The sequence below is a fragment of the Crocuta crocuta genome, unplaced genomic scaffold (genome assembly GCF_008692635.1).
Source record: "Crocuta crocuta isolate KB4526 unplaced genomic scaffold, BGI_CrCroc_1.0 scaffold26, whole genome shotgun sequence".
Lineage (NCBI taxonomy): Eukaryota > Metazoa > Chordata > Mammalia > Carnivora > Hyaenidae > Crocuta > Crocuta crocuta.
The window spans coordinates 7,417,957-7,441,578 of NW_027532249.1; the positions used below are offsets into that span (position 1 = coordinate 7,417,957).

Consider the following 23,622-nt stretch of genomic DNA (forward strand, 5'->3'; position numbering starts at 1 on the left):
AAAAAAAAAAAGAAAAAAATATATACATATATATGTGTATATATATATATACACACACACCTTTATATGTATAAATGATAACTAAAATTTTAAACTTCATGAACATTTTATGTTAAATAGGAAGGATTTCTCAAAAAGAAATTAAGAGAAAATTGAACACTGTAATATGAAACTGAAATTTGTGACCGAAAAGAAAAAAATAACCACAATATAAATAAACTAATGAAGTTAATGGGCTTTAGAAAGCAATCAGTAGCTAGAACTTCTAAGTAAGAGTTGGAATAGGAAGTCTTTAGGGTATACCTGCCTAAGATAAGGAGTGGGCTCAATTCTTCCCAGGCTCCGAATGTGGTCATGTGGGGACTGATTTTAGGGCATTCTGAAACATGGCTTTTCTTGGTCCTTTGTACCTTTTCACAAGATTTTTCTGTTTCACAAGATATTTGAGGCATCTAAGCCCCACATCATTTCCCCAGCTACTTCTGTTTAGAAATCCTCAGCAGGTTGCCTGAACTTACTCAGTGGTACCAGTGAGTTTTGGTTTTATTTGTTGGTTGTAGGGCCGATTTTTGTAGGAGTGGACCTGGTTTATTGAACCTTTTCACTAGTTAAAGAAGAGATGGTGGAGTGGTCACACTTCAGTGTCCCATACTGAACAGTTAGGGCAAGCGATATTTCAAATTTTATCAATTCTTATCCATGGCAATTGAGAGAACTTAGTATTATTGATTTGTTTTTATTTTGTTTTCCATAGAAACGCTCCAGAGGCCAAGTGCTGTTTGATAAAGTGTGTGAACATCTGAACTTGCTAGAAAAGGACTATTTTGGGCTTACATATCGAGATGCTGAAAACCAGAAGGTGAGTAATTAAAAGCAATACAAAACGTATGTCTTGTGTATTGCTGCCTTTAAGACTGAAAGGTCTACCAAAATTGAATTGGTAGATCATTTTCTCCATCTTCCTCATGCTCCCACATTTTATGCCTTTGAGTCCCAAAATGCTGTTAATCACTGTATTTCTTTATGAAAGATATTATTGATAACTTCCTTTAATCTTGAGTATTCTGGGAACAGAAAGTCAGTATTTCATACGTGAGTTATTTATGGTTCCAGGAAAGCATTTTATGTGGTTCTTTTCTTGGATGATGTTTGTCAGTGGATTCGAGCCCATGAAAATCAAATATATTGATACTAACATAGGAAACATATTCCCTCACTGCTGTCCTGTATTTAACTCCTGTCTGTATGCTTTCATAGTCTTACAAAATCAGACTGTGACACGGGTTGTTTGCTGGCCAGACCCTTGTCTAATGTATTCAGCAGGTATTTAACATAATACTCCTATAGACTCTTACACCTGAGTAATAAAGTCTATTCAGGTCTTTGCCTCACTGATTCCCACAACTACTTGAAAAATAAAGAAGAAGAAATTGTTTCCATTGTATTTGTGCTTGAAACAGAGTCACAGAAATTTTGCTCATAGAGGTTACTTTGTTTTGATGTTGTGCATTGAATCATACTTAATACCTACCCAAGTCACTGAACAATGTCTAACTTCGTTATTCAACATCTGAGTTTTCTGATGAGGAAAATAAGAAATCTCAAGCACGTGTTCATTTGTTAGAAAAGTGCCTAAGAATCTGCAACCACAGAAGTCACTCTGGGACTGAATGGCGAAGGCATCAGTAGGTCAACCTCCATGTGTCTAATTTATTCTAGTAGCTTCTCTGAATGTAGAATCCACTAGTATATTTCTGCTCTGTTTCTGCACTGGCTCGAATCTTTGAAGGTAGTGTTGTAAAAGAAAATGATTTCATGCATGAATTGTGCATACACACACCCATTGTCCCCTCTGACTAGTGCCTGGGCCCTCCCAGGGCCTGGGGAAGGGGCCCCAGATGTGGGGGAAGGGTGCAGCTCCGAGGGCCCGCTGGCAACCGTTCCCTTTTAGATGTGCTTAGTGCTTGTCTCTACCTGAGCATCGTAAAGTTATTTTTATTCTCTGGTTCAAATTTGAATTGTCATTTCCTTTTCAGAATTGGCTGGACCCTGCTAAGGAAATAAAAAAACAGATTCGAAGTAAGTTCTTTTGGATTATTTTACATGGGAATGTGAAATGAGATTGTCAGTGAGCACTGGCTCATACCCACATAGCTAGTGTGAATACGGATTTTTAAAAAGACAGATTAAGATCTCAAGTTTTCTCTTTGACAGGTTGGTCTGGCTTAAATACCCATTTTTAATCATCACAGCTCCAGAATAAAATGACTATGACACTTGACCTATTTCCCTGCTTGCGCACAGAGTGTGAAATATTTAATCAGGTGATGCTGCAGTTGGCAATTAACCATTTAAAAGTTCCAAACTTAATTATTGTTAACTTAAGCCTAACGGCCACAAAAGTATAAAAGTCAAGCTAAAGGTAATAGTTATTGACTATCTGAGGAAGAGAGTCCCAAGTCAGACTGAAGTTTACTATCTGGTAACAACCTCTGTTCTTTTTATGTTTGTTTATTTTTGAGAGAGACAGAGACAGAGTGTGAGTCAGGGAGGGCAGAGAGAGAGAGAGAGGGAGGCACAGAATCGGAAACAGGCTCCGAGCTCAGACCCACAGACCGAGGTCATGACCTGAGCCGAAGTCAGATGTTTAACCGACTGAGCCACCCAGGCACCCCAGCAGCCTCTGTTCTTGGTCCCCAAAGGCAAGTTAAGAAATGCGTATTTCCTAAAAGTCGCAACAATTGCACGAGCAACCCACAAAACTGAAATACAGGTAGCTAGTAAGTAGGAGACAAGTTGCTAAATCTCACTAGCAGTTAAATGCAAATTAAAACAAGACCTCATTTTTCACTTCTCCAGGTTAACCAAGGTTTTCCAAGTTTACCAATGCATTGCCTGGCAACTGTATGCACAACTGTTAGAGTGTGAACTGGTACAGCCCTTTAAGAGGGTACTCTGCCAGTGTTTATTAAAATTTAAAATGTGCTTATTCTTTGACCCCTAATTTTACTTGTAAAAATTTGCCCAGGTTACATATGAGAGAGAGAAATGTGTGTGTGTTACATATATGAAGGTTTATTATGTTATTTGCAATAACCAAAAACTAAAAGTCATGGAATTATCCATTTATAAAGAACGCATTAAATCAATCACGGAATAACCATACCTTGCAGTAGTAGGCAACTATTAAATAGAATGAGGTAGAACATGTCTTAGGTCTAATTAGTGAGACAAGTCATATTCGTGTAAAAAATATGCATATAGAGAGAGAGATGGAGAAATATATATTGATTCCCTATATATTGGCAGCTTTTGTGCTCTTCCAGAATTTATATATGGAATAAAATTTGGAAAAGCACGAAAGCTGTCAATAGTAAGTACCTCCGGGTAGGCCTGGGGGGCTCAGTTGCTTGAGCAACTGACTCTTGATTTTTGGCTTAGGTCATTATCTCACAAGTTCAACCCGTGCTTCGGACTCTGAGCTGATGGCGCAGAGCCTGCTTGAGATTCTCCCTTTCTCTCTGCCCCCCACCACTCGCATGTGCACGTGCCTGTGCTCTCTCTCTCTCTCAAAATAAATAAACTTAAAAAAATAGAAAATACCTCCAGAAGTCCTCAATATAAGGGGTTGAGAAAGAAGATTTTTTAAAACATTTTTTAAATGTTTTTTTAATGTTTGTTTATTTTTGAGACAGAGAAAAAGAGTGCAAGAACTGGAGAGGCCGAGAGAGAGAGAGGGGGAGACACAGAATCCAAAGCAGGCTCCAGGATCTGAGCTGTCAGCACAGAGTCCAACACGGGACTCAAAACTCACGCACTGTGAGATCATGACCTGAGCTGAAGTTGGACACTCAACCAACTGAGCCACCCAGGCGCCCTGAATTTTTTTTTAATTTTTTTAATTTTTAACCTCCTTCTGTAGCTCATGCTTTTACCATAGATATTGGTGATCTTTATAATTGTAAATAACTAGATACTTTTTTGAAGCAATTTATTTTTTGTCAATAAAATTTAGATTTATTTCAAACTAATTCTAGTTGAAGAATAAATCTAAGGACAGCTCGTTAATAAGAACATCATGGCCATGGAGTTTTCAACAATTTCCTATTAAAAGAGAGCAAGTATTTCCATTGCCTTTGAATATGCTGAGCTATCAGAACACCCCAAGTTCTTTTTTTCAATTTATTATTTTTTTAATGTTTGTTTATTTTTCAGAGAGAGAGACAGACAGACAGAACATGAGCAGGGAGGGGCAGAGAGAGAGAGGGAGACACAGAATCTGAAATAGGCTCCAGGCTTTGAGCTGTCAGCACAGAGCCCAACACGGGGCTTGAACTCACAAACCCTGAGATCATGGCCTGAGCTAAAGTCGGCCACTCAACTGACTGAGCCACCCAGGCGCCCCAGAACACACCAGGTTCTAATAAAAAGTAATGAGTAGTGAACAGATAGAAGTGGTTTAATAGTAGATACCTCAAAAAAAGTCACTATACTTCTAGATATTAGACTAATGCTTATGTATAATAACTAAAGCACATTTCTCATAGTTTTAGGAGAAATTTGATATATTTAGTAATAAGAAATTTGACAATCAAGTTTGGTACAAATAAATTTGGATTGGAGCTCCTGGGTGGCTCAGTTAAGTGTCCCACTCTTGATCTTGACTCAGGTCATGATCTCACAGTTTGTGAGTTAGAGCCCCACGTTAGGCTCTGCACTGAAAGCACAGATTCTGTCTCTCCCTCTCTAAGCCCCTTCACTGCTTGCTCTCTCCCACTCTCTCTTTCTCAAAATAAATAAATAAACTTAAATTTAAAAAAGCAAAAGAAACGAGGATTGAAACCAGGGACAGCTCCAGTTGTGAAAACACTCCGTCTTTTCGTTCTGAGCCCTAATAAACAATGTAAGATGATGAATATGTCCCAGGAATTCTTTCAAGGAGTTACTAAAAGCAGATGTGTTGAACATATATCCTAACATGTTGTGCATAAAGTCTTCTCTCTTCATCTAATTAATGAAATGCTGTTCTTTCTTGGGTAATTTATAATCTCAAAGCCCTTTGAAAATATATTACATATTCAGGGATAAGTCACAATACTGGTAGAAGAAAAGCTGAATAAACATCAATTTTTCTTATCTATTGCTAATGGAATTCTTTTCTTTTTCCTTAACTTCCCATGTATCCTGTCTCGTACCTTTCTTTCTGAGAGAAAAAAGAGGACCGAGATTTAAAGATTTTCATCATGCAGCTCAGGTGATACTTGTGACTGCAACATAAAACTAAGTGATAATCCTGCAGATAAAGGAGGAAACAAAGAAAATTGGAATTTTTAAAAATTGAATTTGGTATATTTCTCTGTATCCTTATTTCCCATGCACCAACATGCCCTCTTTCCACAACATTTACATTCTGTCAACACAAAGAACTATTATCATATCTAATGGAATTATTATACCATCATCTCATTTTCCAAAATATAAATAACTGGGAAATGCAGATTGATCAAAACCACAAGGAGAAGGGCGCCTGGGTGCCTCAGTCGGTTGCGCGACTGACTTCAGCTCAGGTCATGATCTCACGGTTTGTAAGTTTGAACCCTGTGTCAGGCTCCTCTGTGCTGACAGCTCAGAGCTTGGAGCCTGCTTCGTGTTCTGTGTCCCCCTCTTTCTCTGCCACTCCCCTGCTCATGCTCTGTCTCTCACTCTCTCCCAAAATAAATATTTAAAAAAAATTTTTTTAAACCACAAGGCAATATCCCCTTATCCCTGTCAGAAAGGCTACTACTGTGGCGCCTGGGTGGCTCATTTGGTTGAGCATCTGACTCCTGATTTGGGCTCTGTTCATGATATTATGGTTGTGAGATCGAGTGCGATGTCAGGCTCTGTGCTGAGCATGGAGCCTGCTTAGGATTCTCTCTCTCTGCCCCTTTCCCCTGCTTATATGTATGTGCTGTGTCTCTCTCTCTCTCTCTCAAAAATAAAAAATTATACTAAGGAAAGGATAATCAGAAAGACAAGAAACAACAATTGTTGGCCACCATTTGGAGAAAAGGAACCCTTGTGCACTGTTGATGGGAATGTAAAGCAGTGCAGCCATGGAAAACCATATGGAGGTTCCTCAAAAAATTAAAAATAGAACCAACATATAATGCAGCAATTCTACTTCAGGGCATATAGCCAAAGAAAACCAAAACACTAATTTAAAAAGATATATGCACCCCTATGTTTATTGCAGAATTATTCATAATAGCCAAGGTATGGAAGCAGCCCAAGTGTCCATGGACTAATGAATGAATAAAGAAGAGGTGGTATATATATAATAAAATATTACTCAGCCATAAAAAAGAATGAGATCTTGCCATTTGCAATAGCATGGATGGACCTAGAGTACATTATGCTAAGTGAAATAAGTCAGACAGAGAAAGATAAATATCACAAGGTTTCACTTCTGTGTGTAATCTGAAAAATAAACAAACAAAGCAGAAACAGATCTACAAATACAGAGAACTGATGGTGGCCAAAGGAGAGAAGGGTGGGTGGGTCATGAGTGAAAATGGGTGAAGGGGAGTGGGAGATACAGGCTTCCAAGTATGGAATGATTAAGTCACAAGGTTGAAAGACACCATGTAAGGAATATAGTCAATGGGTTTTAATAATGATGTGTGATAACAGGTGGTAGCTGCATTTGTGAGCACAGCACAGCAGAGTGTCTAGAGTTGTGTTGTCCAAGCACCATGTAGTATATCTGAAACGAATGTAACATTGAGTGTCAACTGTACTTCAGTTAAAATACATACACATATGTATTTTATAATACATATACATTTATATATGTTATAAATGATTGAAGGATGTTTCCATTCTTTTTATGCTGTAGACCCACAGTATATTTGTAAAATTAGGTCTTCCAGAGAATGGCAATCAACCTGATATTTTAAGCTACTTAAGATTTTAAGTTACAAATTGATGAGAAATAGAAAATTCTGAAACTGAAGTTTGTTCTTATGAAAAAATGTAATTCTAGTCATTTTTATGCAGACCAGATGTTTACATTTCTAAATATACTGTATTTTGTGATGTAAATATATTTATGACCTAATCATTTCATGATATACAGTATATGATCTATATACTGTATGTAGTAATTTATAGTAATTTTATGCTATGAATGCAGCATCCTTAAAAATTTTAAGATTAGGCAGCCATACAATACTAACTTAGAATTTTCTAGAAGAATGAACTCTCTTCAGTTTCATAGTTTTCTATCATAAATTTGTGATTTGAAATTCTGCATCAACATTTTAGGAATATCGTTTTAACACATTCACGTGGTTTCGTGTTTCTAACCAGGGCTGTCATCTGAGCAGATTCAGGCTTGTGAGCGCATTCATTACATAATCATAGCTCCCCCGTTGATTGGTTTCTATAAGATTTTTTTATGGGAATATATATGGAGCTGTAATCTGTCTCTCTTGTTAATTTCAAACTTATGCCTCATTTAACTAGATTTTTTTCCTTGATTAGGGTATACACTAGTTTCCTTAAACTTCCTACTTCAACGTATGGTCCACCTGTATTGAAGCCACAAGGAGATTTATTAAAACCACAAGTTCTGGGATACCTGGGTGGCTCAGTTGGTTAAGCATCTGACTCTTGATTTCAGTTCAGGTCATGATCTCACTGTTTCATGAGTTTAAGCCCAGTGTTAGGTTCTGCGCTGACAGTGTGGGGTCTGCTTGGGATTCTCTCTCTCTCCCCCCCTCCCCTGCTCATGCTCTCACTCTCTCTGTCTCTCAACTAAACATTAAAACACACACACACACACACACACACACACACACACACACACACCCAAAGTTTCTAGGCCCATATACCAAATCTCTGGACTAAAAATCTCTGGGTGGAGCCTAGGAATTGGCATTTTTAGCAAGTACCACAGGCCCAACTATAGTTTGAAATTTATTTTCTTGCTGTGAGGTTTTTTGCATTGAAATATCTTTCTTATACCTTTATTATGTCTTAGTTTCCAGCCTAGAATGTTTATCTTGAATTTATTAGGAGATTGTTTAATTACATTGCTAAACTATTCATTGCATTCAAGGCATACTTTGAAATGGATAAAAATTATAAAAAAGCAATAAATCCATTTCTCATAACTTAATCCTTTAGTTTTCATTCCATTTGCTTGGGGGAAAGCCAGCTCTCGTTTATGAACCTCACCATTGGCAAGCAGTGAGGGGATCCATTTTAGCAGAAAATGAATAGGAATCAATAGGAAAGTAAAACCAGATCAGACCATTTTTCAAGTAACAAAAGGACTTGGAAAAATAATCACTAGAAATATATTGGATTGACAGACAGCTTATAATTCTTATAGTCCTGTTTCAGTAGTATTTTCTGAGCGATTTAAAAATGATATTAAGCAGCCAGTGATACCTGGCCTTATGCCACCTTTCTATAAGACAACTCAGGTAGTGATCCTGCCATGTAGAATTTTAAGTGGAATATGAATGGTAGTCTCAAGAATTTGCTAGAATGAGTAAATGTACCTGTGCCATTAATAATAGAAATATAGGTATCCTCTGCAGCCAAGTGTTTGCCTCCTATGCAGGAGAGTGGCCCAAGGAAAGCAGCTAGTACTTAAAATATTCCCTCTTCTGAATGTTTGCAAAGGACTCATGGAGAAAATGGAGTTTCCGGAAGTCAATTAATGGGGAGAAGGGGGTGTCTGGGCGTCTTAAGGGAATATCTGAAACATAAGGGCTGGACTCTGAGATCACAGAATCAGTGAAAAGGAAGTGGCTACAGCTTGCGGTGTAGAGGAAAGACTTCCAGCATAGAAGCCAGGGAGACTGGGAGGGATTTTTCAGTAGCATTTTTCAGAGCACAGGCAAGGTCTGCACTGCGGCACTTTCGTGGTTACTACACGGAGGGAACAAATAAATGTCGATGAGGGAACACCCACACTTTAACAAGTTCCTGCTTTAAAAGGCCAGAAGAGAAAAATGAAGTGAATATGAGCTAAAGGAGTGATCAGATAGATTACATGTAAAAAGAAAAGGCTGTTTTTCCTTGTTTATAATAAGCCACACAGAATTAGAGACAGTATCAATGAAATGGAGACTTGAGTAACGCTTAATGTTTCAAGCAGAAGTGTGGACAGCACAGAGAGTAAGTGTCTGTAAGCTGACACCTGGTTGATTCTTTTCCTCACTGGAGAGGCCAGAGGTCAATGCCCTAGGATAATGAAAGGCAAGGTGTGAAGAGCATCAGCCCAAGTCATGGGCTAATAGGAGGTGTGCAACTTCGTAAAGTACAGTTAATACATTCAGGCCTCTCTTGAACCAAATGTTTCCCCAACTGCGAAGAGAATTTTCAGCAGCCTAGAGAGCAGCTCCCTTAAATATTTACTACAATAAACCTTCCATGAAAATAAAAATATTGTGAATGGTTCCTTGACATGTATTGTAATGGGATTTGACCTGCAGTGACTGAGCAGGAAGGACAAAGGAAATGGGATTATGTCCGCACTGTTGGTATGTGAGCTGTCCAGAATGTCCTAGCAATGGAACTCGGAACCAATTCCAGACTTTTCTGATTGAGGATTATCCACATCATTCCTGTTTTGTCCTCTTCCAAAGGCTCACCTGTGTCCCTGAGAAAGGGAGGAAGTCTAGTCCGTTTCCAAGCTAGTTAGAAGCACCAAAAAGGATTTGGGCAAAAGATTTAAAACCTAGATGAAGTTTCACACCTATCTGGACTTCATTTGACGGAGACCTTCTGTTTTCCGCTGGGGAGCAGATGTTGCCTGGGTTGGAGTTGAGGCAGTTCTAACCATCAGCGTAAGAAATACAAAGGGTTTTCCTTGGTTCGATTCTAATTTTTCTCTCCTCTCCGCAGGTGGTGCTTGGCACTTTTCATTTAATGTGAAATTTTACCCTCCAGACCCCGCCCAGCTATCTGAAGACATCACCAGGTATTTGAAAGTTGGCTCTGAAAAAAGGCAGGCCTGTCAGGAAAGCTGCTTCTCTTTATCCTCCAGAGAAAAGCCTGCGTGCATGTGCTCACCTCAGAGTCATCCCGCAGAAATGGCAAACCAAAGGCAGCAGAGGGAGAACAAATATCTGATGAGAAAATTTGCCAAATCCTGTCTGTTCACAGTTGAATCTTTGGTGCTAATCTGATAGTTCCCTGTTCCTGACCGTGGCGGGAAAGCCCGCCACATTGAGATACTGTCATCCACTGGCCACGGTCACATTGGATGGCATCCAATTGCTGCTAGCAATTCCTAGCAGCCCTGCTCTCAGACTCCGAGCCAAAGTGTGTCTTTAGATGCTTATGCCTTTTAAATAATCAATCTGATACACGGCAGCTATTTAAGAAATGATACACACATGCACGCATACAGATACACGTAAACCTGTGTACATTTAAGAGTTTACTTTCTGTGACTTGTCTAGACAAAGAAAATGATTAATTCATTTTAGGGAAAGAAGACATGAAGAAAGGAATCGTATGTAAAACTATTCTAGTGCAATGAGTGAGCTCTGGGTGTGCGAGGAGATTCCTTTATGAGGCAGGCCTGGGTTTGTTATGTGTTCTGGGCTTTTCCGCATCCTGCCTTGGAACACGTGACTCTCTCGCCCTGTTTGACAGCCAGTTTACAGCCAGTCAGGGTGACGTTGTGCCGCAGGTGCTGGATTTTCTGTGTAAGCCTCACGCCTTCCTTGGAGGGCTTTTCAGAAAAGGGAAACTATCCAAAAAAGCTCCGGTGCCTTGCTAGGAGTAAAAATAATTTCACCAGGCTTGTTAGGAGAAGTGTAAAAATAGTTATGGAGGATTTCTTTTACATTTGCATTAAATCAAAGAAAATGTAGGATTTCTTACTTAAAGATAACTTTTTAATAATAATGAAGGACCACTTAATTGTGGCTAATTGATTGGTTATAGAGCCAAATATACCTGGATTTGAAATGCAGTGTATGGTTCCTGCCTATTTGTGCAACGTTTATAGAGCCTGTGGGTCTGTATTACATGGAGTTTCCTTGTATCATCAGCTTAAAATCACATTTAGAAGGGACCTTGAGACTTTAATCACAGTCTTAAGCTTCAGCAGATTTACAGTTTATTTCTTATATGAAAGGTGTATGTATATTTTATTATTATACCTATATACTGGGCCTTGAAGAGTACTATAAAATGTCATCAATGTTAGCACTTACCTTGAGGTCTCCTGCAGCTAGAATTATATCTATAGATCTTGAAAAGCAGAATAACAGAGAAGTCTGCTTTAATGGAGATACTCGTATGACATCTTGGCCAAATTCTATAGAAAATGTTTTCTATTCCTTGAATATAAAGCTGTTTACTTTTAATGAGGAGGTTCTCAGATTTTCAGGTAGTAATTCTTCAGAGTTAATCTTCCTATCAACTGGATTCTAGAAAGTCCTCTAAATTAAAAAACAATGAGAAAAATGAGAACATGAAAACAGGAGAAATTGCTCTCATAAAGAGACCATTGCATGAGGAATGCAGGAGGTTGAGAGCAGAGTTTATGACAATTTAGCTGTTGAGTCACCTGAAATCTGTCTTGGTTGTATGGCAGGACCTTTAACAGAGACATTAAAATGACCCTTCCTGGGGCACCTGGGTGGCGTAGTCGGTTAAGCATCCGACTTTCGCTTAGGTCGTGATCTCGCGGTTCGTGGGTTCGAGCCCCGCGTCGGGCTCTGCGCTGACTGCCAGCTCAGAGCCTGGAGCCTATTTCAGAGTCTGTGTCTCTCTCTGACCCTCCCTTGCTCACGCTGTCTCTCTCTCTCTCCTAGAAATAAATAAAAATATTAAAAAATAAAATAAAATGGCCCTTCCTTAAGGCTAGTAGAGACCTAATAATTGGCGTTTAACAGCACCATTTTTATATGATAATTCCCCCAACCAGAGATTTCAGGGAGTACTTTGTTGGGGGATCAATCATTTGACTTTAAACGTTAGTTATTATAAAAGATGTTAAAGAAATAGTCTTGAGGTTTCTTTTACTCTGTGCTTTAGTAATAAAAGCTTGATTTATTCTGAGCATTGACCTGCCTCTAGATGCCCTTAAGTACTGGGCTTTGTAGCCAGCATTTTCCCCGTACATCTAAATCAAAATACAGACTCTGGAACATTTGTTCCAGTGAGATTTTTCCACAGGAAGAAATTGCTTACGGGACAGTGCTTTTCACATGTCCTAACACTGGCTTTTTGCCTTTCCTTTGGCTCCTGGAAGGTACTACCTCTGCCTACAATTGCGAGATGACATCGTGTCTGGAAGGCTGCCCTGCTCCTTTGTCACTCTGGCCCTGTTGGGCTCCTACACTGTCCAGTCAGAGCTTGGAGACTATGACCCGGATGAGTGCGGGAATGATTACATCAGCGAGTTCCGCTTCGCACCAAACCACACGAAAGAACTGGAAGATAAGGTGATCGAGCTGCACAAGAGCCACAGGTCAGTGCGGGAACCCTGAAAACATTCCGTATTGCGTGCGCCCCGATGGGTGAGCGTCCTGCTTTTCCCAGGACGGATTTCAGCACCACGGAGGCTGGGACTGTAGCAGAGTGAGGTCCAGAACCTGGTACGGTTCTGGGTACTTACGTTCTCGCTCCAATGGTCTTTCAGAGCCATTTGTCCGGTTATTCTCCCCCTCCCCCTGCAGAGCACGGATCTGCTGGTGCCTCTTCGGGGACTTGCTTAGTAGAGAACCAGGGGCGAAGTGGGAACGATTGCAGCCCCTCCAGGTAAAAGTAAAGCAGCATTGTAACACTTTTTTTTCTTATCAGAGGAATGACGCCAGCAGAAGCAGAGATGCATTTCTTGGAAAATGCCAAAAAACTGTCCATGTATGGGGTTGATTTACATCATGCCAAGGTATGCATTTTTTAAACCCCAAACTTCCTGTTCAGTTTTATTACATTCAAGATTATCATTAATATAAGCTGGTGATTTTTACTCCAGGCATTAGAAATAAAAGCTTGGGGGATTCAGCTCTGTGCATGCTTTTCAGGCCTACTCTGTGATCAAGCAAATTCAGCTCTCCGGGGTTTTGACTGAAGGGTTTGCTCCGCATGGCTCAAACTCCCGTTTCTCCTGGCCTTGGCTCCTGAAAGCCCCACAGGAGGCAAAGCCTACGGTTGCCTATCTGTTCACTTATAAATGTATCTTCATGTAACAAGCTCCTGACTCAGCCCCCTTCCCTGTCGCAGTTTCATCTCCCACCTTGTGCCAGCACGTGCCCTTCGCTTCTGCCAGATAGGTCTCCGCCTTCTCCCTGAATGTGCCTGTCTTCAGCTGGGCTGTCCTCCTTCCTGTCTTACCTGTCCAGACTTGGCCAACTGTCAGGACCCAAGTGTCACCTCTTTTACGTGCCAAGCGCCGTTTATGCCTCTGGCCTGGATGATCACCAGGCACTTAGCAAATTCCTGTTAAATTGAAATAACTCTCTAGAACTTAGGTTCTCTGACAAATAATCAGTGCTTTGAGATAAGGTTGTAATTCTGAAGTTCAACCAAAATTAACCCCCCAAGCAAAGGCTTGCCTAGTTGATTGGTGATTGGCGAAATGTTAAAATTATATCTTGGGTACGGAGTCTTTTGAAGAAGTTGGCATTGGGCTGTAGGCCGGTTGAGGTGGTGAAGGTGCATAAAGCTGTTTACTTCAGGTCACGCTTTTCCCAGAATATCTGTACTTTTCAGCAGTGAGAGAATGACCGTATGGACTATTAGTCTATTATATGAGCAGCTATGAATAAAAGTACTGTGCAGGCACAGGCAGGCTTTGTGAAGACTTTCATCCAAAACACAAAATTTGTTAGGATCTTGGGATGGATTGTGGTACTCTGAGTAGCGTTGAGAAGATCGGTGTTTGAAGTTCAGGGGCAGTTCCTTCTGACTTGGGCTGTCAAGAGACTATCACTCCTGAATAGGAACGTGCCTTTGGTACTAACAGACTGCAGAGTCATCAGTTTCATGATTTGGAACCCAAGGAACACGCAGTTAACAGGCTTCTAGGCATCCAAGTATCTTACAGCGTCAGGGTTGGGGCCAACAAATGAAGAGAGGTACCAGCTGGACTGCGACAACCCTGAGGACCCGTGGGAGGGAAATCTATGATCTGCAGGCTCTGTTGATGCTGCAAGCGGGGCCCCTCCCTGTTGGGCTCTCGGTCGGCAGACTGGTCCCCGCTGAGTTTGGACAACGAAATGGCGGCCACCCAACAAACACAGGTTTGATTGCTTATGTCTGTGGACCGTTCTGTATATCACACAGGACACTTCCAAGGCTTGAGGGCCTGAACACTAGCAAAATCTCGTAGACTTGGCTGGGGCATACCTATCTGAGGGATGCGCCGGTACATGGGATGCCAAGCTCCTTGACGCTGGTGTGTAATTACAACAGCAGGTGTAGCTCTATTGACTTGCCAGTTATTATGTTTTTTCGCCTCTTTTTCACTCAGATAAGGAAGTGTTGTGTATTTTATGCTGTATACGGTAGGATGAAGATTTTTAAAAAGAAAATAAGGACAGTACACTAAGATTGTTTTTCTCTTCAAGCGTTTCCCCAGGTGGCTAACAGATAAGGAAACGAGAAGGAAATGAAGGTAGCCTGCAAATTCGAGCGAATTGAAAGCTGTTTTTGAGTTACATTACTCATGATGATTCACTTACTGCCCAGGAAAAATAAATAAATAAAAGATTAGGGGATGCATCTGGGGCCGTGCAGCTCCGGATTGATCAGTGTTCCTATCAGTACAAATAAAAATCACTTAACATTGCTATAGCTACTAAATTAAAATAGATCACTGCTTTTTCATTCACTAATATGATTTGAAATCCAGCCAATTAAAACGAAAGAGTTAAGGAAGCACAAATGCGGCCTATTATAGAATTTCATCTGAATATTAAGTATAACGAATGTTCTGTGTGGACTCCCATTTTTTGGTGCAGCCACATTTCAAGAAGGAAATTTACTGAATTAAATTAGAACTGATTTCTGGTTATAAGTGAGATGCTTCTCTTCTGTGGATGGTCTGAAAGGCCCTGGGGCTTTAGGGCCTGTTTAGAAATTCCGAATTGTGATCTTGGACTCCATGCCTCTGGATAAAGAATACATAACATAGTATTAGATGAAGGTCCTTTGTTTTGCAAAACCTCTTCTAAATGCTTTGTATTTTTTTCTTAGGAAGACTCTGCTTGTTTGTCATTTAATGTCAGTCTGAGTTAGGTGCTGTCGGAGTCATTCATTTCATATAAGATTCTGAAATACAGATAAAAATCCCTATCGGCTGTCCCAGGGACCGAGTGAAAAATGAAGGATGCAGAGTTTGAGCAATGATTTTAAATTAAGGGAATAGTGCACTCATTTACTTTAATTATGATAGACTGAGACTATCCAGATCTCCCTTCAGTGTTCCCTGCTAAAGGGAGCATTAAATGTGTTTACTGGTAGGCAGACACCCACGTCCCCAATAAAGACCGCTGTGACAGCTTTCAGTACAAAAAAAAACACCAAGCTGATGTCAAGACTACAGGCTGTGGCAGAACAGTTGATAATCAAGAGTGTTATTTTGTTGTTACTTTGGAGTAAGGAAATGGAAACGCTCACTCAATTTAAAACCCCACTTATTCCTGACATTTTCTTTCTTAACTTGCCCTCTCTTTTAACAAACCTGTAATGGCCTAATGCATGCTAGGGGGCGCTGTATGACCACTGATTGTACAGGGTAAACCGGAGCACCTGCCCTCAAGCAGCTTCCAGTCTTGAGGAGAAGGAGGTGTGGGAGGAAACGCACTGGAGCGCCACCTGCTTGGGTCTGCTGGTGACAGCAGAGTGATACGGGGACACAGAGTAGCATGGGTGGAGGCGAGCAGGAGAAGAGGAGGGGTCAGAGGAGGCTTCCTGATCTTCCCCGTGAAGGATTCTGTCTTCTCATTTATTCAAAGACAGTAATGGATGATTTTAAAACAAATAACAACAAAGGAGGTTTTAAATGTCCTTTTTTGGGACACCTGGGTGGCCCAGTCAGTTAAGCTTCCGACTTCGGCTCAGGTCATGATCTCACAGTTTGTAGGTTCGAGCCCCGCATCGGGCTCTCTGCTGACAGCTCAGAGCCTGGAGCCTGCTTTGGATTCTGTGACTCCCTCTCTCTCTGACCCTCCCCTGTTCGCGTGCGTTCTCTCTCTCAAAAACAAACAAACATTTTAAAAAATTTAAATGTCCTTTCGTCTGTAGGTCAGAGGCCCATTTCCCAAACTAAGGTCTGTATTTATCACACAGCGAATCAAGGAGCTTTAATCAGACAGCGCCCCCTCACGCCTGCAGTTCTGCTCCTGGTGCGAGGGGCCACCTCTGAGCGGCCCTGTGAGCAGAGAGGCTAGTTCTGAAGGATCAATAGTGCCAGCGATTTGTCAGGATCAGGCTATCGCTCTTCAAATTGCTCTTTCAGATTAAAGCCCCTGATAGATGGTGGGCAGTTTGTGGCCTTTGAGTTCTCCTCAGGATTTAATTATGTTGTAATATCCTGCCATCAAGTATTTCCATTTCTATAGAGCGATTTCATCTCTTAATGGAGCGATCCGTTTCCAAGGTAAAATATTTCATTTTAATCTGGTTAGATGGTATTTGTAGACTTAACATTTCCTAGAGATGGACCAAAATATTTATTTTTGATTCTGGAAATATTCATTTTATGTCTTGCACTGGCAAGATGGAGGAAGGCAATTCCCACAGTGCAGATGAGTCAGAGTCTCCTGTTTGGATTCTTCCATGTCCCCTCCCCTCTTCACCGCTGCAGAGTCACTCAGCTCCAGGGCCAGTCCTGCTGATTAATATGTGACAGGAGACCTCAGCTTCACTTCCTACGCGCCCCCTGCTTCCAGCATCCAGTGAGACAAGGAGGTGGAGGCTGAGCCTCACACACAGTCCTGCCTCTGTCCTTTGTTTTTCCCCTACTCGGAGCCATCATGTGTGTTCATTTTACCCCGTTTTGCCCAAATACAACATGTAGGGGGCATAGGCTGTACACGATACATCTCCTGAGCTTTATGTGACCTCTCTGATGACCTCTCACCTCAACTTCTCATCCCACATCCCTAGGAAGTGACCTAAAGGAGATATAAATGTGCAAGTAGCAGAACAAGCAAGTTACAAATATAGCATAAAGAAAACTATATACATACAGAAAATGCACTGATATTCGTGTATGTGAACTGGTTTTCAAATGTGACTGTGACTTGGGCAGTGTGTGTGTTCCAGGCACTTTGGGGAAGTAGGCTCATACTTTAAAAAATTATTTTATATTGGGGCGCCTGGGTGGCTCAGTCAGCTCAGGTCATGATCTCATAGTCCATGAGTTCAAGCCCCGCATCAGGCTCACTTCAGATTCTGGGTCTCCCTCTCTCTGTCTCTCTGTCTCTCTCTCTCCTCCCCATCTCTCTCTCTCTCTCTCTCTTCTCTCTGTTTACCCCTCCCACATTCACACTGTCTCCCTCTCAAAAATGAACAACTGTTAAAAAAAATTTTTAATAATTTTATATTTAAATTTTCCTCTGACACTAATGATGTATAAAAAAGATTTTTTTAAGCCTCTTTTTTAATGAACAAACTCCAACACACTCTTCAGAAGGGACAGGGCCTCTCTGTTGGTATCCGTATTAGCTGAACATTCTGTCTCTGGAACCAAGCTGCCCATATTCACCGGGGAAGGACACTTAACCTCTTCATGCCTGAAAAGTTTCCTCCTCTGTAAACTACAAACAATCCTAGCAACTGTCACGAAATACCACAGTGAAAACAAAAAGAGTTAATACACATTCAGCGGCTCTAACCATTTTAGAAACATTTAGAATCAGCAATGATTTTGTACTGTTATTACCACATCCTCTGGTTGCCCTTCTCTGTGTGTGATATTACATTGTAGGATATCTGAGTGAGCCAGTTTTACTCTGACATAGCTCCATAGTGATTAGTATCTTCAGCAGGAGCATACTATTTAGTGGCTATTTTTAAAAAAAAAAAAAAAAAAAACAGCCACTGTATTCTTCATATTTAAATTAGAGCTATAGGTAGTCAAATACAGGTTCCTTCACGGAAGCTTAAATCCCCTACTCAGCTGTCCGTGGAAGTAAGTGAAATACTGATCCGTTGTTTCTTGGTGCTCTCTTCCAGGATTCTGAAGGAGTAGAAATTATGCTAGGAGTTTGTGCAAGTGGTCTGTTGATATATCGTGACCGACTGAGAATAAACAGATTTGCTTGGCCTAAGGTTCTAAAAATTTCATACAAACGGAACAACTTTTACATTAAGATCCGGCCGGGAGAGGTAAGTACCCCTGAATCTGCATGTACGTTGAGAAGAAGGGTACCTGATAGCATACAGAAATTTAAATTGCCTGCAGCCAAGTTCCAAACATCACAGGACATGGTGAGTTATGTCTCCGTGCCTAAGAGAATTTATTGTAGGCTTTTCCAATAAGCAGCAGTAAATATTCTCTTCTTTTTAATGGTTTGATTCTAATGTCGTCCCACTGCATAGATTGAAAAGTTTGAAAAGTTTTTATTTTTGAAGACTTTCGTGTAAAATCAGGATTTGTGAATAATGTTTTGTATATTTCCAACTGCGGTATAAAAGAAACTCTTAGGTGCTAAACCTTTTGTGAATAAAAAATAGATTTCTTCCTGTCTGTCTCTTCCTGTTTTATGTGTCCACGCCCTGTCTTTGTACTCCAAATCTGTTGGCACCCTAACATGAATAGCTTAGCGATAATGTGATCAAAGCACAAGAAAGATTACAGCCAGAGACACCAAAGGTAAATTACGTAAGTGTCTCATAGCCTAGTACATTTCTGCGTTTTTCTTTCAATCGGATAGACTGATGAGAAAATCAAAATTGTTAACTAATCGTTGCTCCTTGGGCACAACCATCCTGAACTGCTTATATCCTCCAAAGTGGTTTACACATAATAGGTGGTAAATAGTTCCTATTATCTGTTTAATAGATGATGAATAAATATATCCAGTTTCTAATGGTCATGCATAATCTAATGGAGGCAGGCAGAGCGCTAAGATTGCAGCTCATCTGTGTCTCTGAACTTTTTCTGGTACAATACAGAATTATTGTCTTCAAAGTCAGCCTCTCCATTGGTGGAAAATGTAATTTAAAACTCAAGTGACATGTGATGTAATGTGATGCATGGTGACTATAGTTATAATACTGTGTAGTATATTTGAAAGTTGCTAAGAAAGTAGATCTTAAAAGTTCTCATCACAACAAAAAAGACCTGTAATGTAACTACATGGGGTGATGAATGTTAATTAAACTGACTGTGATCATCTCACAGTTGAATCATCATGTGATATGCCCGAAACTAATATAATGTTATATGTCAGCTGTACCTCACTTTAAAATCAGACTATACAGCAAGGAATCCTGTTTAATGTAAATATAAAGTCAAATTTGTCTGTGAAGACTGAAATAATCTGTAAGCTTTTCACATAAATACCTGAAATTCATTTTTTATAATTCCCCAAAATTGCATAGTAAACTTATAACCAATATAGATTTGGTTCATCAACCTTTACTAAGTGAGCACCTGTTTATTGCCGGGCACCATGTTGGTCCCTATCCTTAAGGGACTTTCTGTTTAGCAAAGAAACAGTCTTGCATACTAAGAATTCTGTCATCGTGATACATATTGCACATATGATAAAATTCTGCGTACATGGAATAAACATGCCGTGGTGAGCGCCCGGATGGGAACATTGGAGAAATGCGTCAGGAGACAGTAGTGAGCCATGGAGGGTTTTAAAGAGGACGTGATAGACTAGACGAATAATTTGGAATGAGACTCAGCAGCTTAGCAGTGATGTGGTAAGACCTAAACTAGGGCAGAGGCTGTGGGAATAGAATGGAAGGCGCAACTGTGAGAGGTTTCAGAAACAACCAGTAGGGCTTGGACACCGGGTGGAGGAAGGTGCTGAGGAGGAGTCCGTGATCCTCGGAGGCCTGCACGTGGCATGTGTGAAGTTGACGGACGTGATATTTATTGATGAGAGGAGAAAACAGGGAGAATTTCAGGGGGAAAAAATGGTTAAATTCCTTGGAGACATTTTCAGGGGGTGATTCTTGCATAGTAAGAAATACAAGTTTGAAGGAGTCATCAATTGCATCTGTTCTATTCAAGGCCTCAGGCAGGAAATAAGGTACCCATAGAACAAGGGAAGTTATAGAAGAAGAGACCCTCAAGCAGAAACCCTGGGTGACATCACTTTTTTTGAGAGAGAGGAGTAGGCAGAAGAGGAACATAGGGAGATGAAGAAAAGCAGCCAGAGTGGGAAAAGGGGCAAAAAGTCACAAGTGACAAGGAGACTAGACTAGATGCTGGGCACGTGCTTAACCAGCTGGGCCAAATGTTACTGAGAAGACCTGTGGGCTAAGAATTAAGAAAAGTGCATTGACTTGACAGAGCCCATTGTTCCACTGAAGAGTTCGAGAAAGTGGTGGGAGCACCTTCCAGGCTGCAGTGAAGTAAGGGGTGGAGTAGCCAAGGCTTCTCCTTCCTGACCTTCGTCAAGGAGTGAGATGGGGTTCAGGCATAAGGCAGGCTCCACGAAAGTTGTCCCCCACTCCCACCTTTTTTTTTCTCACAATCGTAAATAGGCTGAGAAGAAAGAAAAAGTGAGTGGTGGCACAAAGGCTCTGAAGAGGTTGAGAAATTGGTACAAAGCACAGAGAGAGAGAGAAGCATTCAAAAAGCGCAGGGTCATCTCTGGTCTAAGGAAGACAGCAGTAAGAAAATCGTCCTGGCTTCTTGTAGCAGCAAGCAAGCGTATGGTACACATTAGATGCAGGATGAATAAACTGATGATTTAGTCACGATCCAGAATACTCTAGTGTGCTGACTGACTGGGGCTCTTGGCCAATAGCGACTTTTACAACTGCTCCTACACGTGAATGTCCCAAGTGAGTAAAAAATTGGGAGGGGCAATTGTGATTGGAACAGCTTGTGATGTATTTCCCAGTCTCCCTGCCCCCAACACCACCTAGTCCTGCTCAACTAAGAAACAAGTCAAGCATAGTTGGGCACCTGGGTGGCTCGGTGGGTTAAGTGTCTAACTTCAGCTCAGGCCATGATCTCATGGTTTGTGAGTTCAAGCCCTGTGTCAGGCTCAGTGCTGATGGCTTGGAGCCTGGAGCCTGCTTCTGATTCTCTGTCTCTCTCCCTCTCTGTCCCTCCCCTGCTCATTCTCTCTCTTTCCCTCCCTCCCTCCCTCCCTCTCAAGAATAAATAAATATTAACCAAATTTTAAAAAGAAAAAAAAAGCCAAGCACAGTTATATCTCCTAGGCCACGCTCAAGGCCCCTCTTCTTGGTTCTTTGGTACATAAATTACTTTTTTTCTGTTGACTGCATCAACAGTCTGGTTGTTTTGTGCTCTTTGGGAAAGCTTTTACTGTTTAAAATGATTGCCCTCTGGTGGCCTGATGCATACCGTCATCAGAAAATTCAAAAATATTGAACATTTGCAATAATAATAAAATACATTCCTCAGGAAGTCAGATATTTCGCCTTGAGAAATCAAATAGCTGATAGATTCCTTTGAGTCTAAGAAAGATTCCTTTCATCTGAGCTATACATGCTGCAAGAAATGAAATTGTGTTCTCCCAACCTGTGATCTATATATGATAGCAAATAATGCATACTAGAATGCGTAAACAATCAGCAAATCCGATACCAGGTCATCAGCTACCTAGGAGATACGCACGTTTTCTGACCGCATCCAGGGAGAAAATGTCATCCTGAAAATGCTGCCGACTCTAAACATTTGGTATATTCCTGTACATTCTGGTCATGGTGTCCGAGAGACACCATGAAAATGAGACTTAAAAACGAGATCAGGACAAATTGGCCTCCGGAAGAAATCCAGATACTGTCCTTTTTGCATTCAGTTTCCATAACATCCCTACTCGTACATAAAACATTTACACACATAATGTGGTTATCTATGTCTGCAGCATGTTAAGGAGAATAAATGCAAGATTGTCTTTTAACGAGTCAATGTGTATAGCGTGAATTCTGCAGAGAGCACTTGATTTTGTGAGTAAAGGAAAACACTTGTGAGAGGGGGCATGATTTTGTAAATTATTTTCTTTTATGTTATTTATAATTGCACTCTTGCCTTTACTCCTCAACATGTGGTTTGTGTGTGTGTTTTTTTTTCTTCATTTAGTTTGAACAATTTGAAAGCACAATCGGGTTTAAGCTACCAAACCATCGGGCTGCCAAGCGTTTATGGAAAGTATGTGTTGAGCATCACACATTTTTCAGGTAGGTAAGGATGATTTTGTTTCTTCCTCAGGAAGACTTAGACTGATTGGAATCACTTCTACTGAAAAAGTTGGTTGGGGAGAAGAATGTGGAAGTATGTCCTTTCTGTTCCTTCAAGTTCACTGTCACCAGGTTTCTTGACAAGAAATCCTAAAAGAACTTCTGAGTGAAGGATTTTCCTTAATTTGTCTTATGCATCTACCCCCCTTTCTTTTTACCTTTAGCGCCCTTTCATTATTTTTATAAGATGTCCACGTCGAGGATTCACTCCATTCCTTACCATTTCAATCATTTCTTAATACGCTGGGCTCCTTTGTTTACATACAGTACTCAGACTATCAGATTTGTTTCTACAAAATAACAATTTTATCACCTTTCTTCTTCACTAAGATCACCTATTTAATTGCTCTTTGGGTTTAGAGAACCATAAACTCTTCAGTCGCATGGGACGTTAAAGTTCATGGAGTCCAAGCTGGCCCCCATTGTATTTATAGCCTCTCTACAGTTCCCTGCTTGACATGTACCTGTGAGAATTGATTTTTTTCCCTATAAAATCACATTCATTTGGGGTACGTGGGTGACTCAGTTAAGCATCCAACTTCGGCTCAGGTTATGATCTCACGGCTCACAGGTTCGAGCCCTGAGTCAGGTTCTGTGCTGACAGCTCAGAGCCTGGAGCCTGCTTTAGATTCTGTCTCCTCTCTCTGCCCCTCTCCCACTTATGCTTTGTTTCTCTCTCTCTCTCTCTCTCTCTCTCTCTCTCTCTCTCTCCAAAATAAACATTAAAAAATTTTTTTAAACAACATTCATTTAACATCTTATATGTTAACCATACAAAACACTTTACCTTTGACTGAAAAAGTTAAGATGGCATTCTTAATATTTGACTCAATAGTCTCTCTGGTATTTTTTCTTTAATATCTTTAGACTGTTGTTACCAGAAGCACCTCCAAAGAAATTCCTTACCTTGGGCTCCAAGTTCCGTTACAGTGGCAGAACACAAGCCCAAACAAGAAGAGCCAGTGCATTGATAGATCGTCCTGCTCCTTACTTTGAACGCTCATCTAGCAAACGCTATACCATGTCTCGCAGCTTGGATGGAGGTAGGCATCACTTCCTAATCCTTACTAATAATAATAATTATGAGTGGCTACCCAGAAATAGTGTGAAACCATCACAAGCTTTCAATAACCATAGATCCCCACAGTGAAATCAAAAGCACTCCTTGGTCTGTGACCGAGTGGCAAGTTGTAACCCAAACCCTCC

The 23,622-nt window shown here is 40.7% G+C and overlaps 1 protein-coding gene across 9 annotated transcripts in view; it reads left to right on the plus strand.

Moving 5' to 3' along the window:
- EPB41L3 (erythrocyte membrane protein band 4.1 like 3) overlaps positions 1–23,622 on the plus strand; it is a 144,127-nt gene that overhangs the window by 90,297 nt on the left and 30,208 nt on the right. For all 9 annotated transcript variants that reach the window (XM_077778245.1, XM_077778246.1, XM_077778250.1 and 6 more), the window contains 8 exons: positions 755–859; positions 2,037–2,079; positions 9,901–9,976; positions 12,266–12,484; positions 12,817–12,904; positions 18,199–18,351; positions 22,259–22,356; positions 23,284–23,459. In XM_077778245.1, coding sequence (XP_077634371.1) covers positions 755–859; positions 2,037–2,079; positions 9,901–9,976; positions 12,266–12,484; positions 12,817–12,904; positions 18,199–18,351; positions 22,259–22,356; positions 23,284–23,459 — 958 coding nt within the window. The remainder of the gene's footprint in view (positions 1–754; positions 860–2,036; positions 2,080–9,900; positions 9,977–12,265; positions 12,485–12,816; positions 12,905–18,198; positions 18,352–22,258; positions 22,357–23,283; positions 23,460–23,622) is intronic.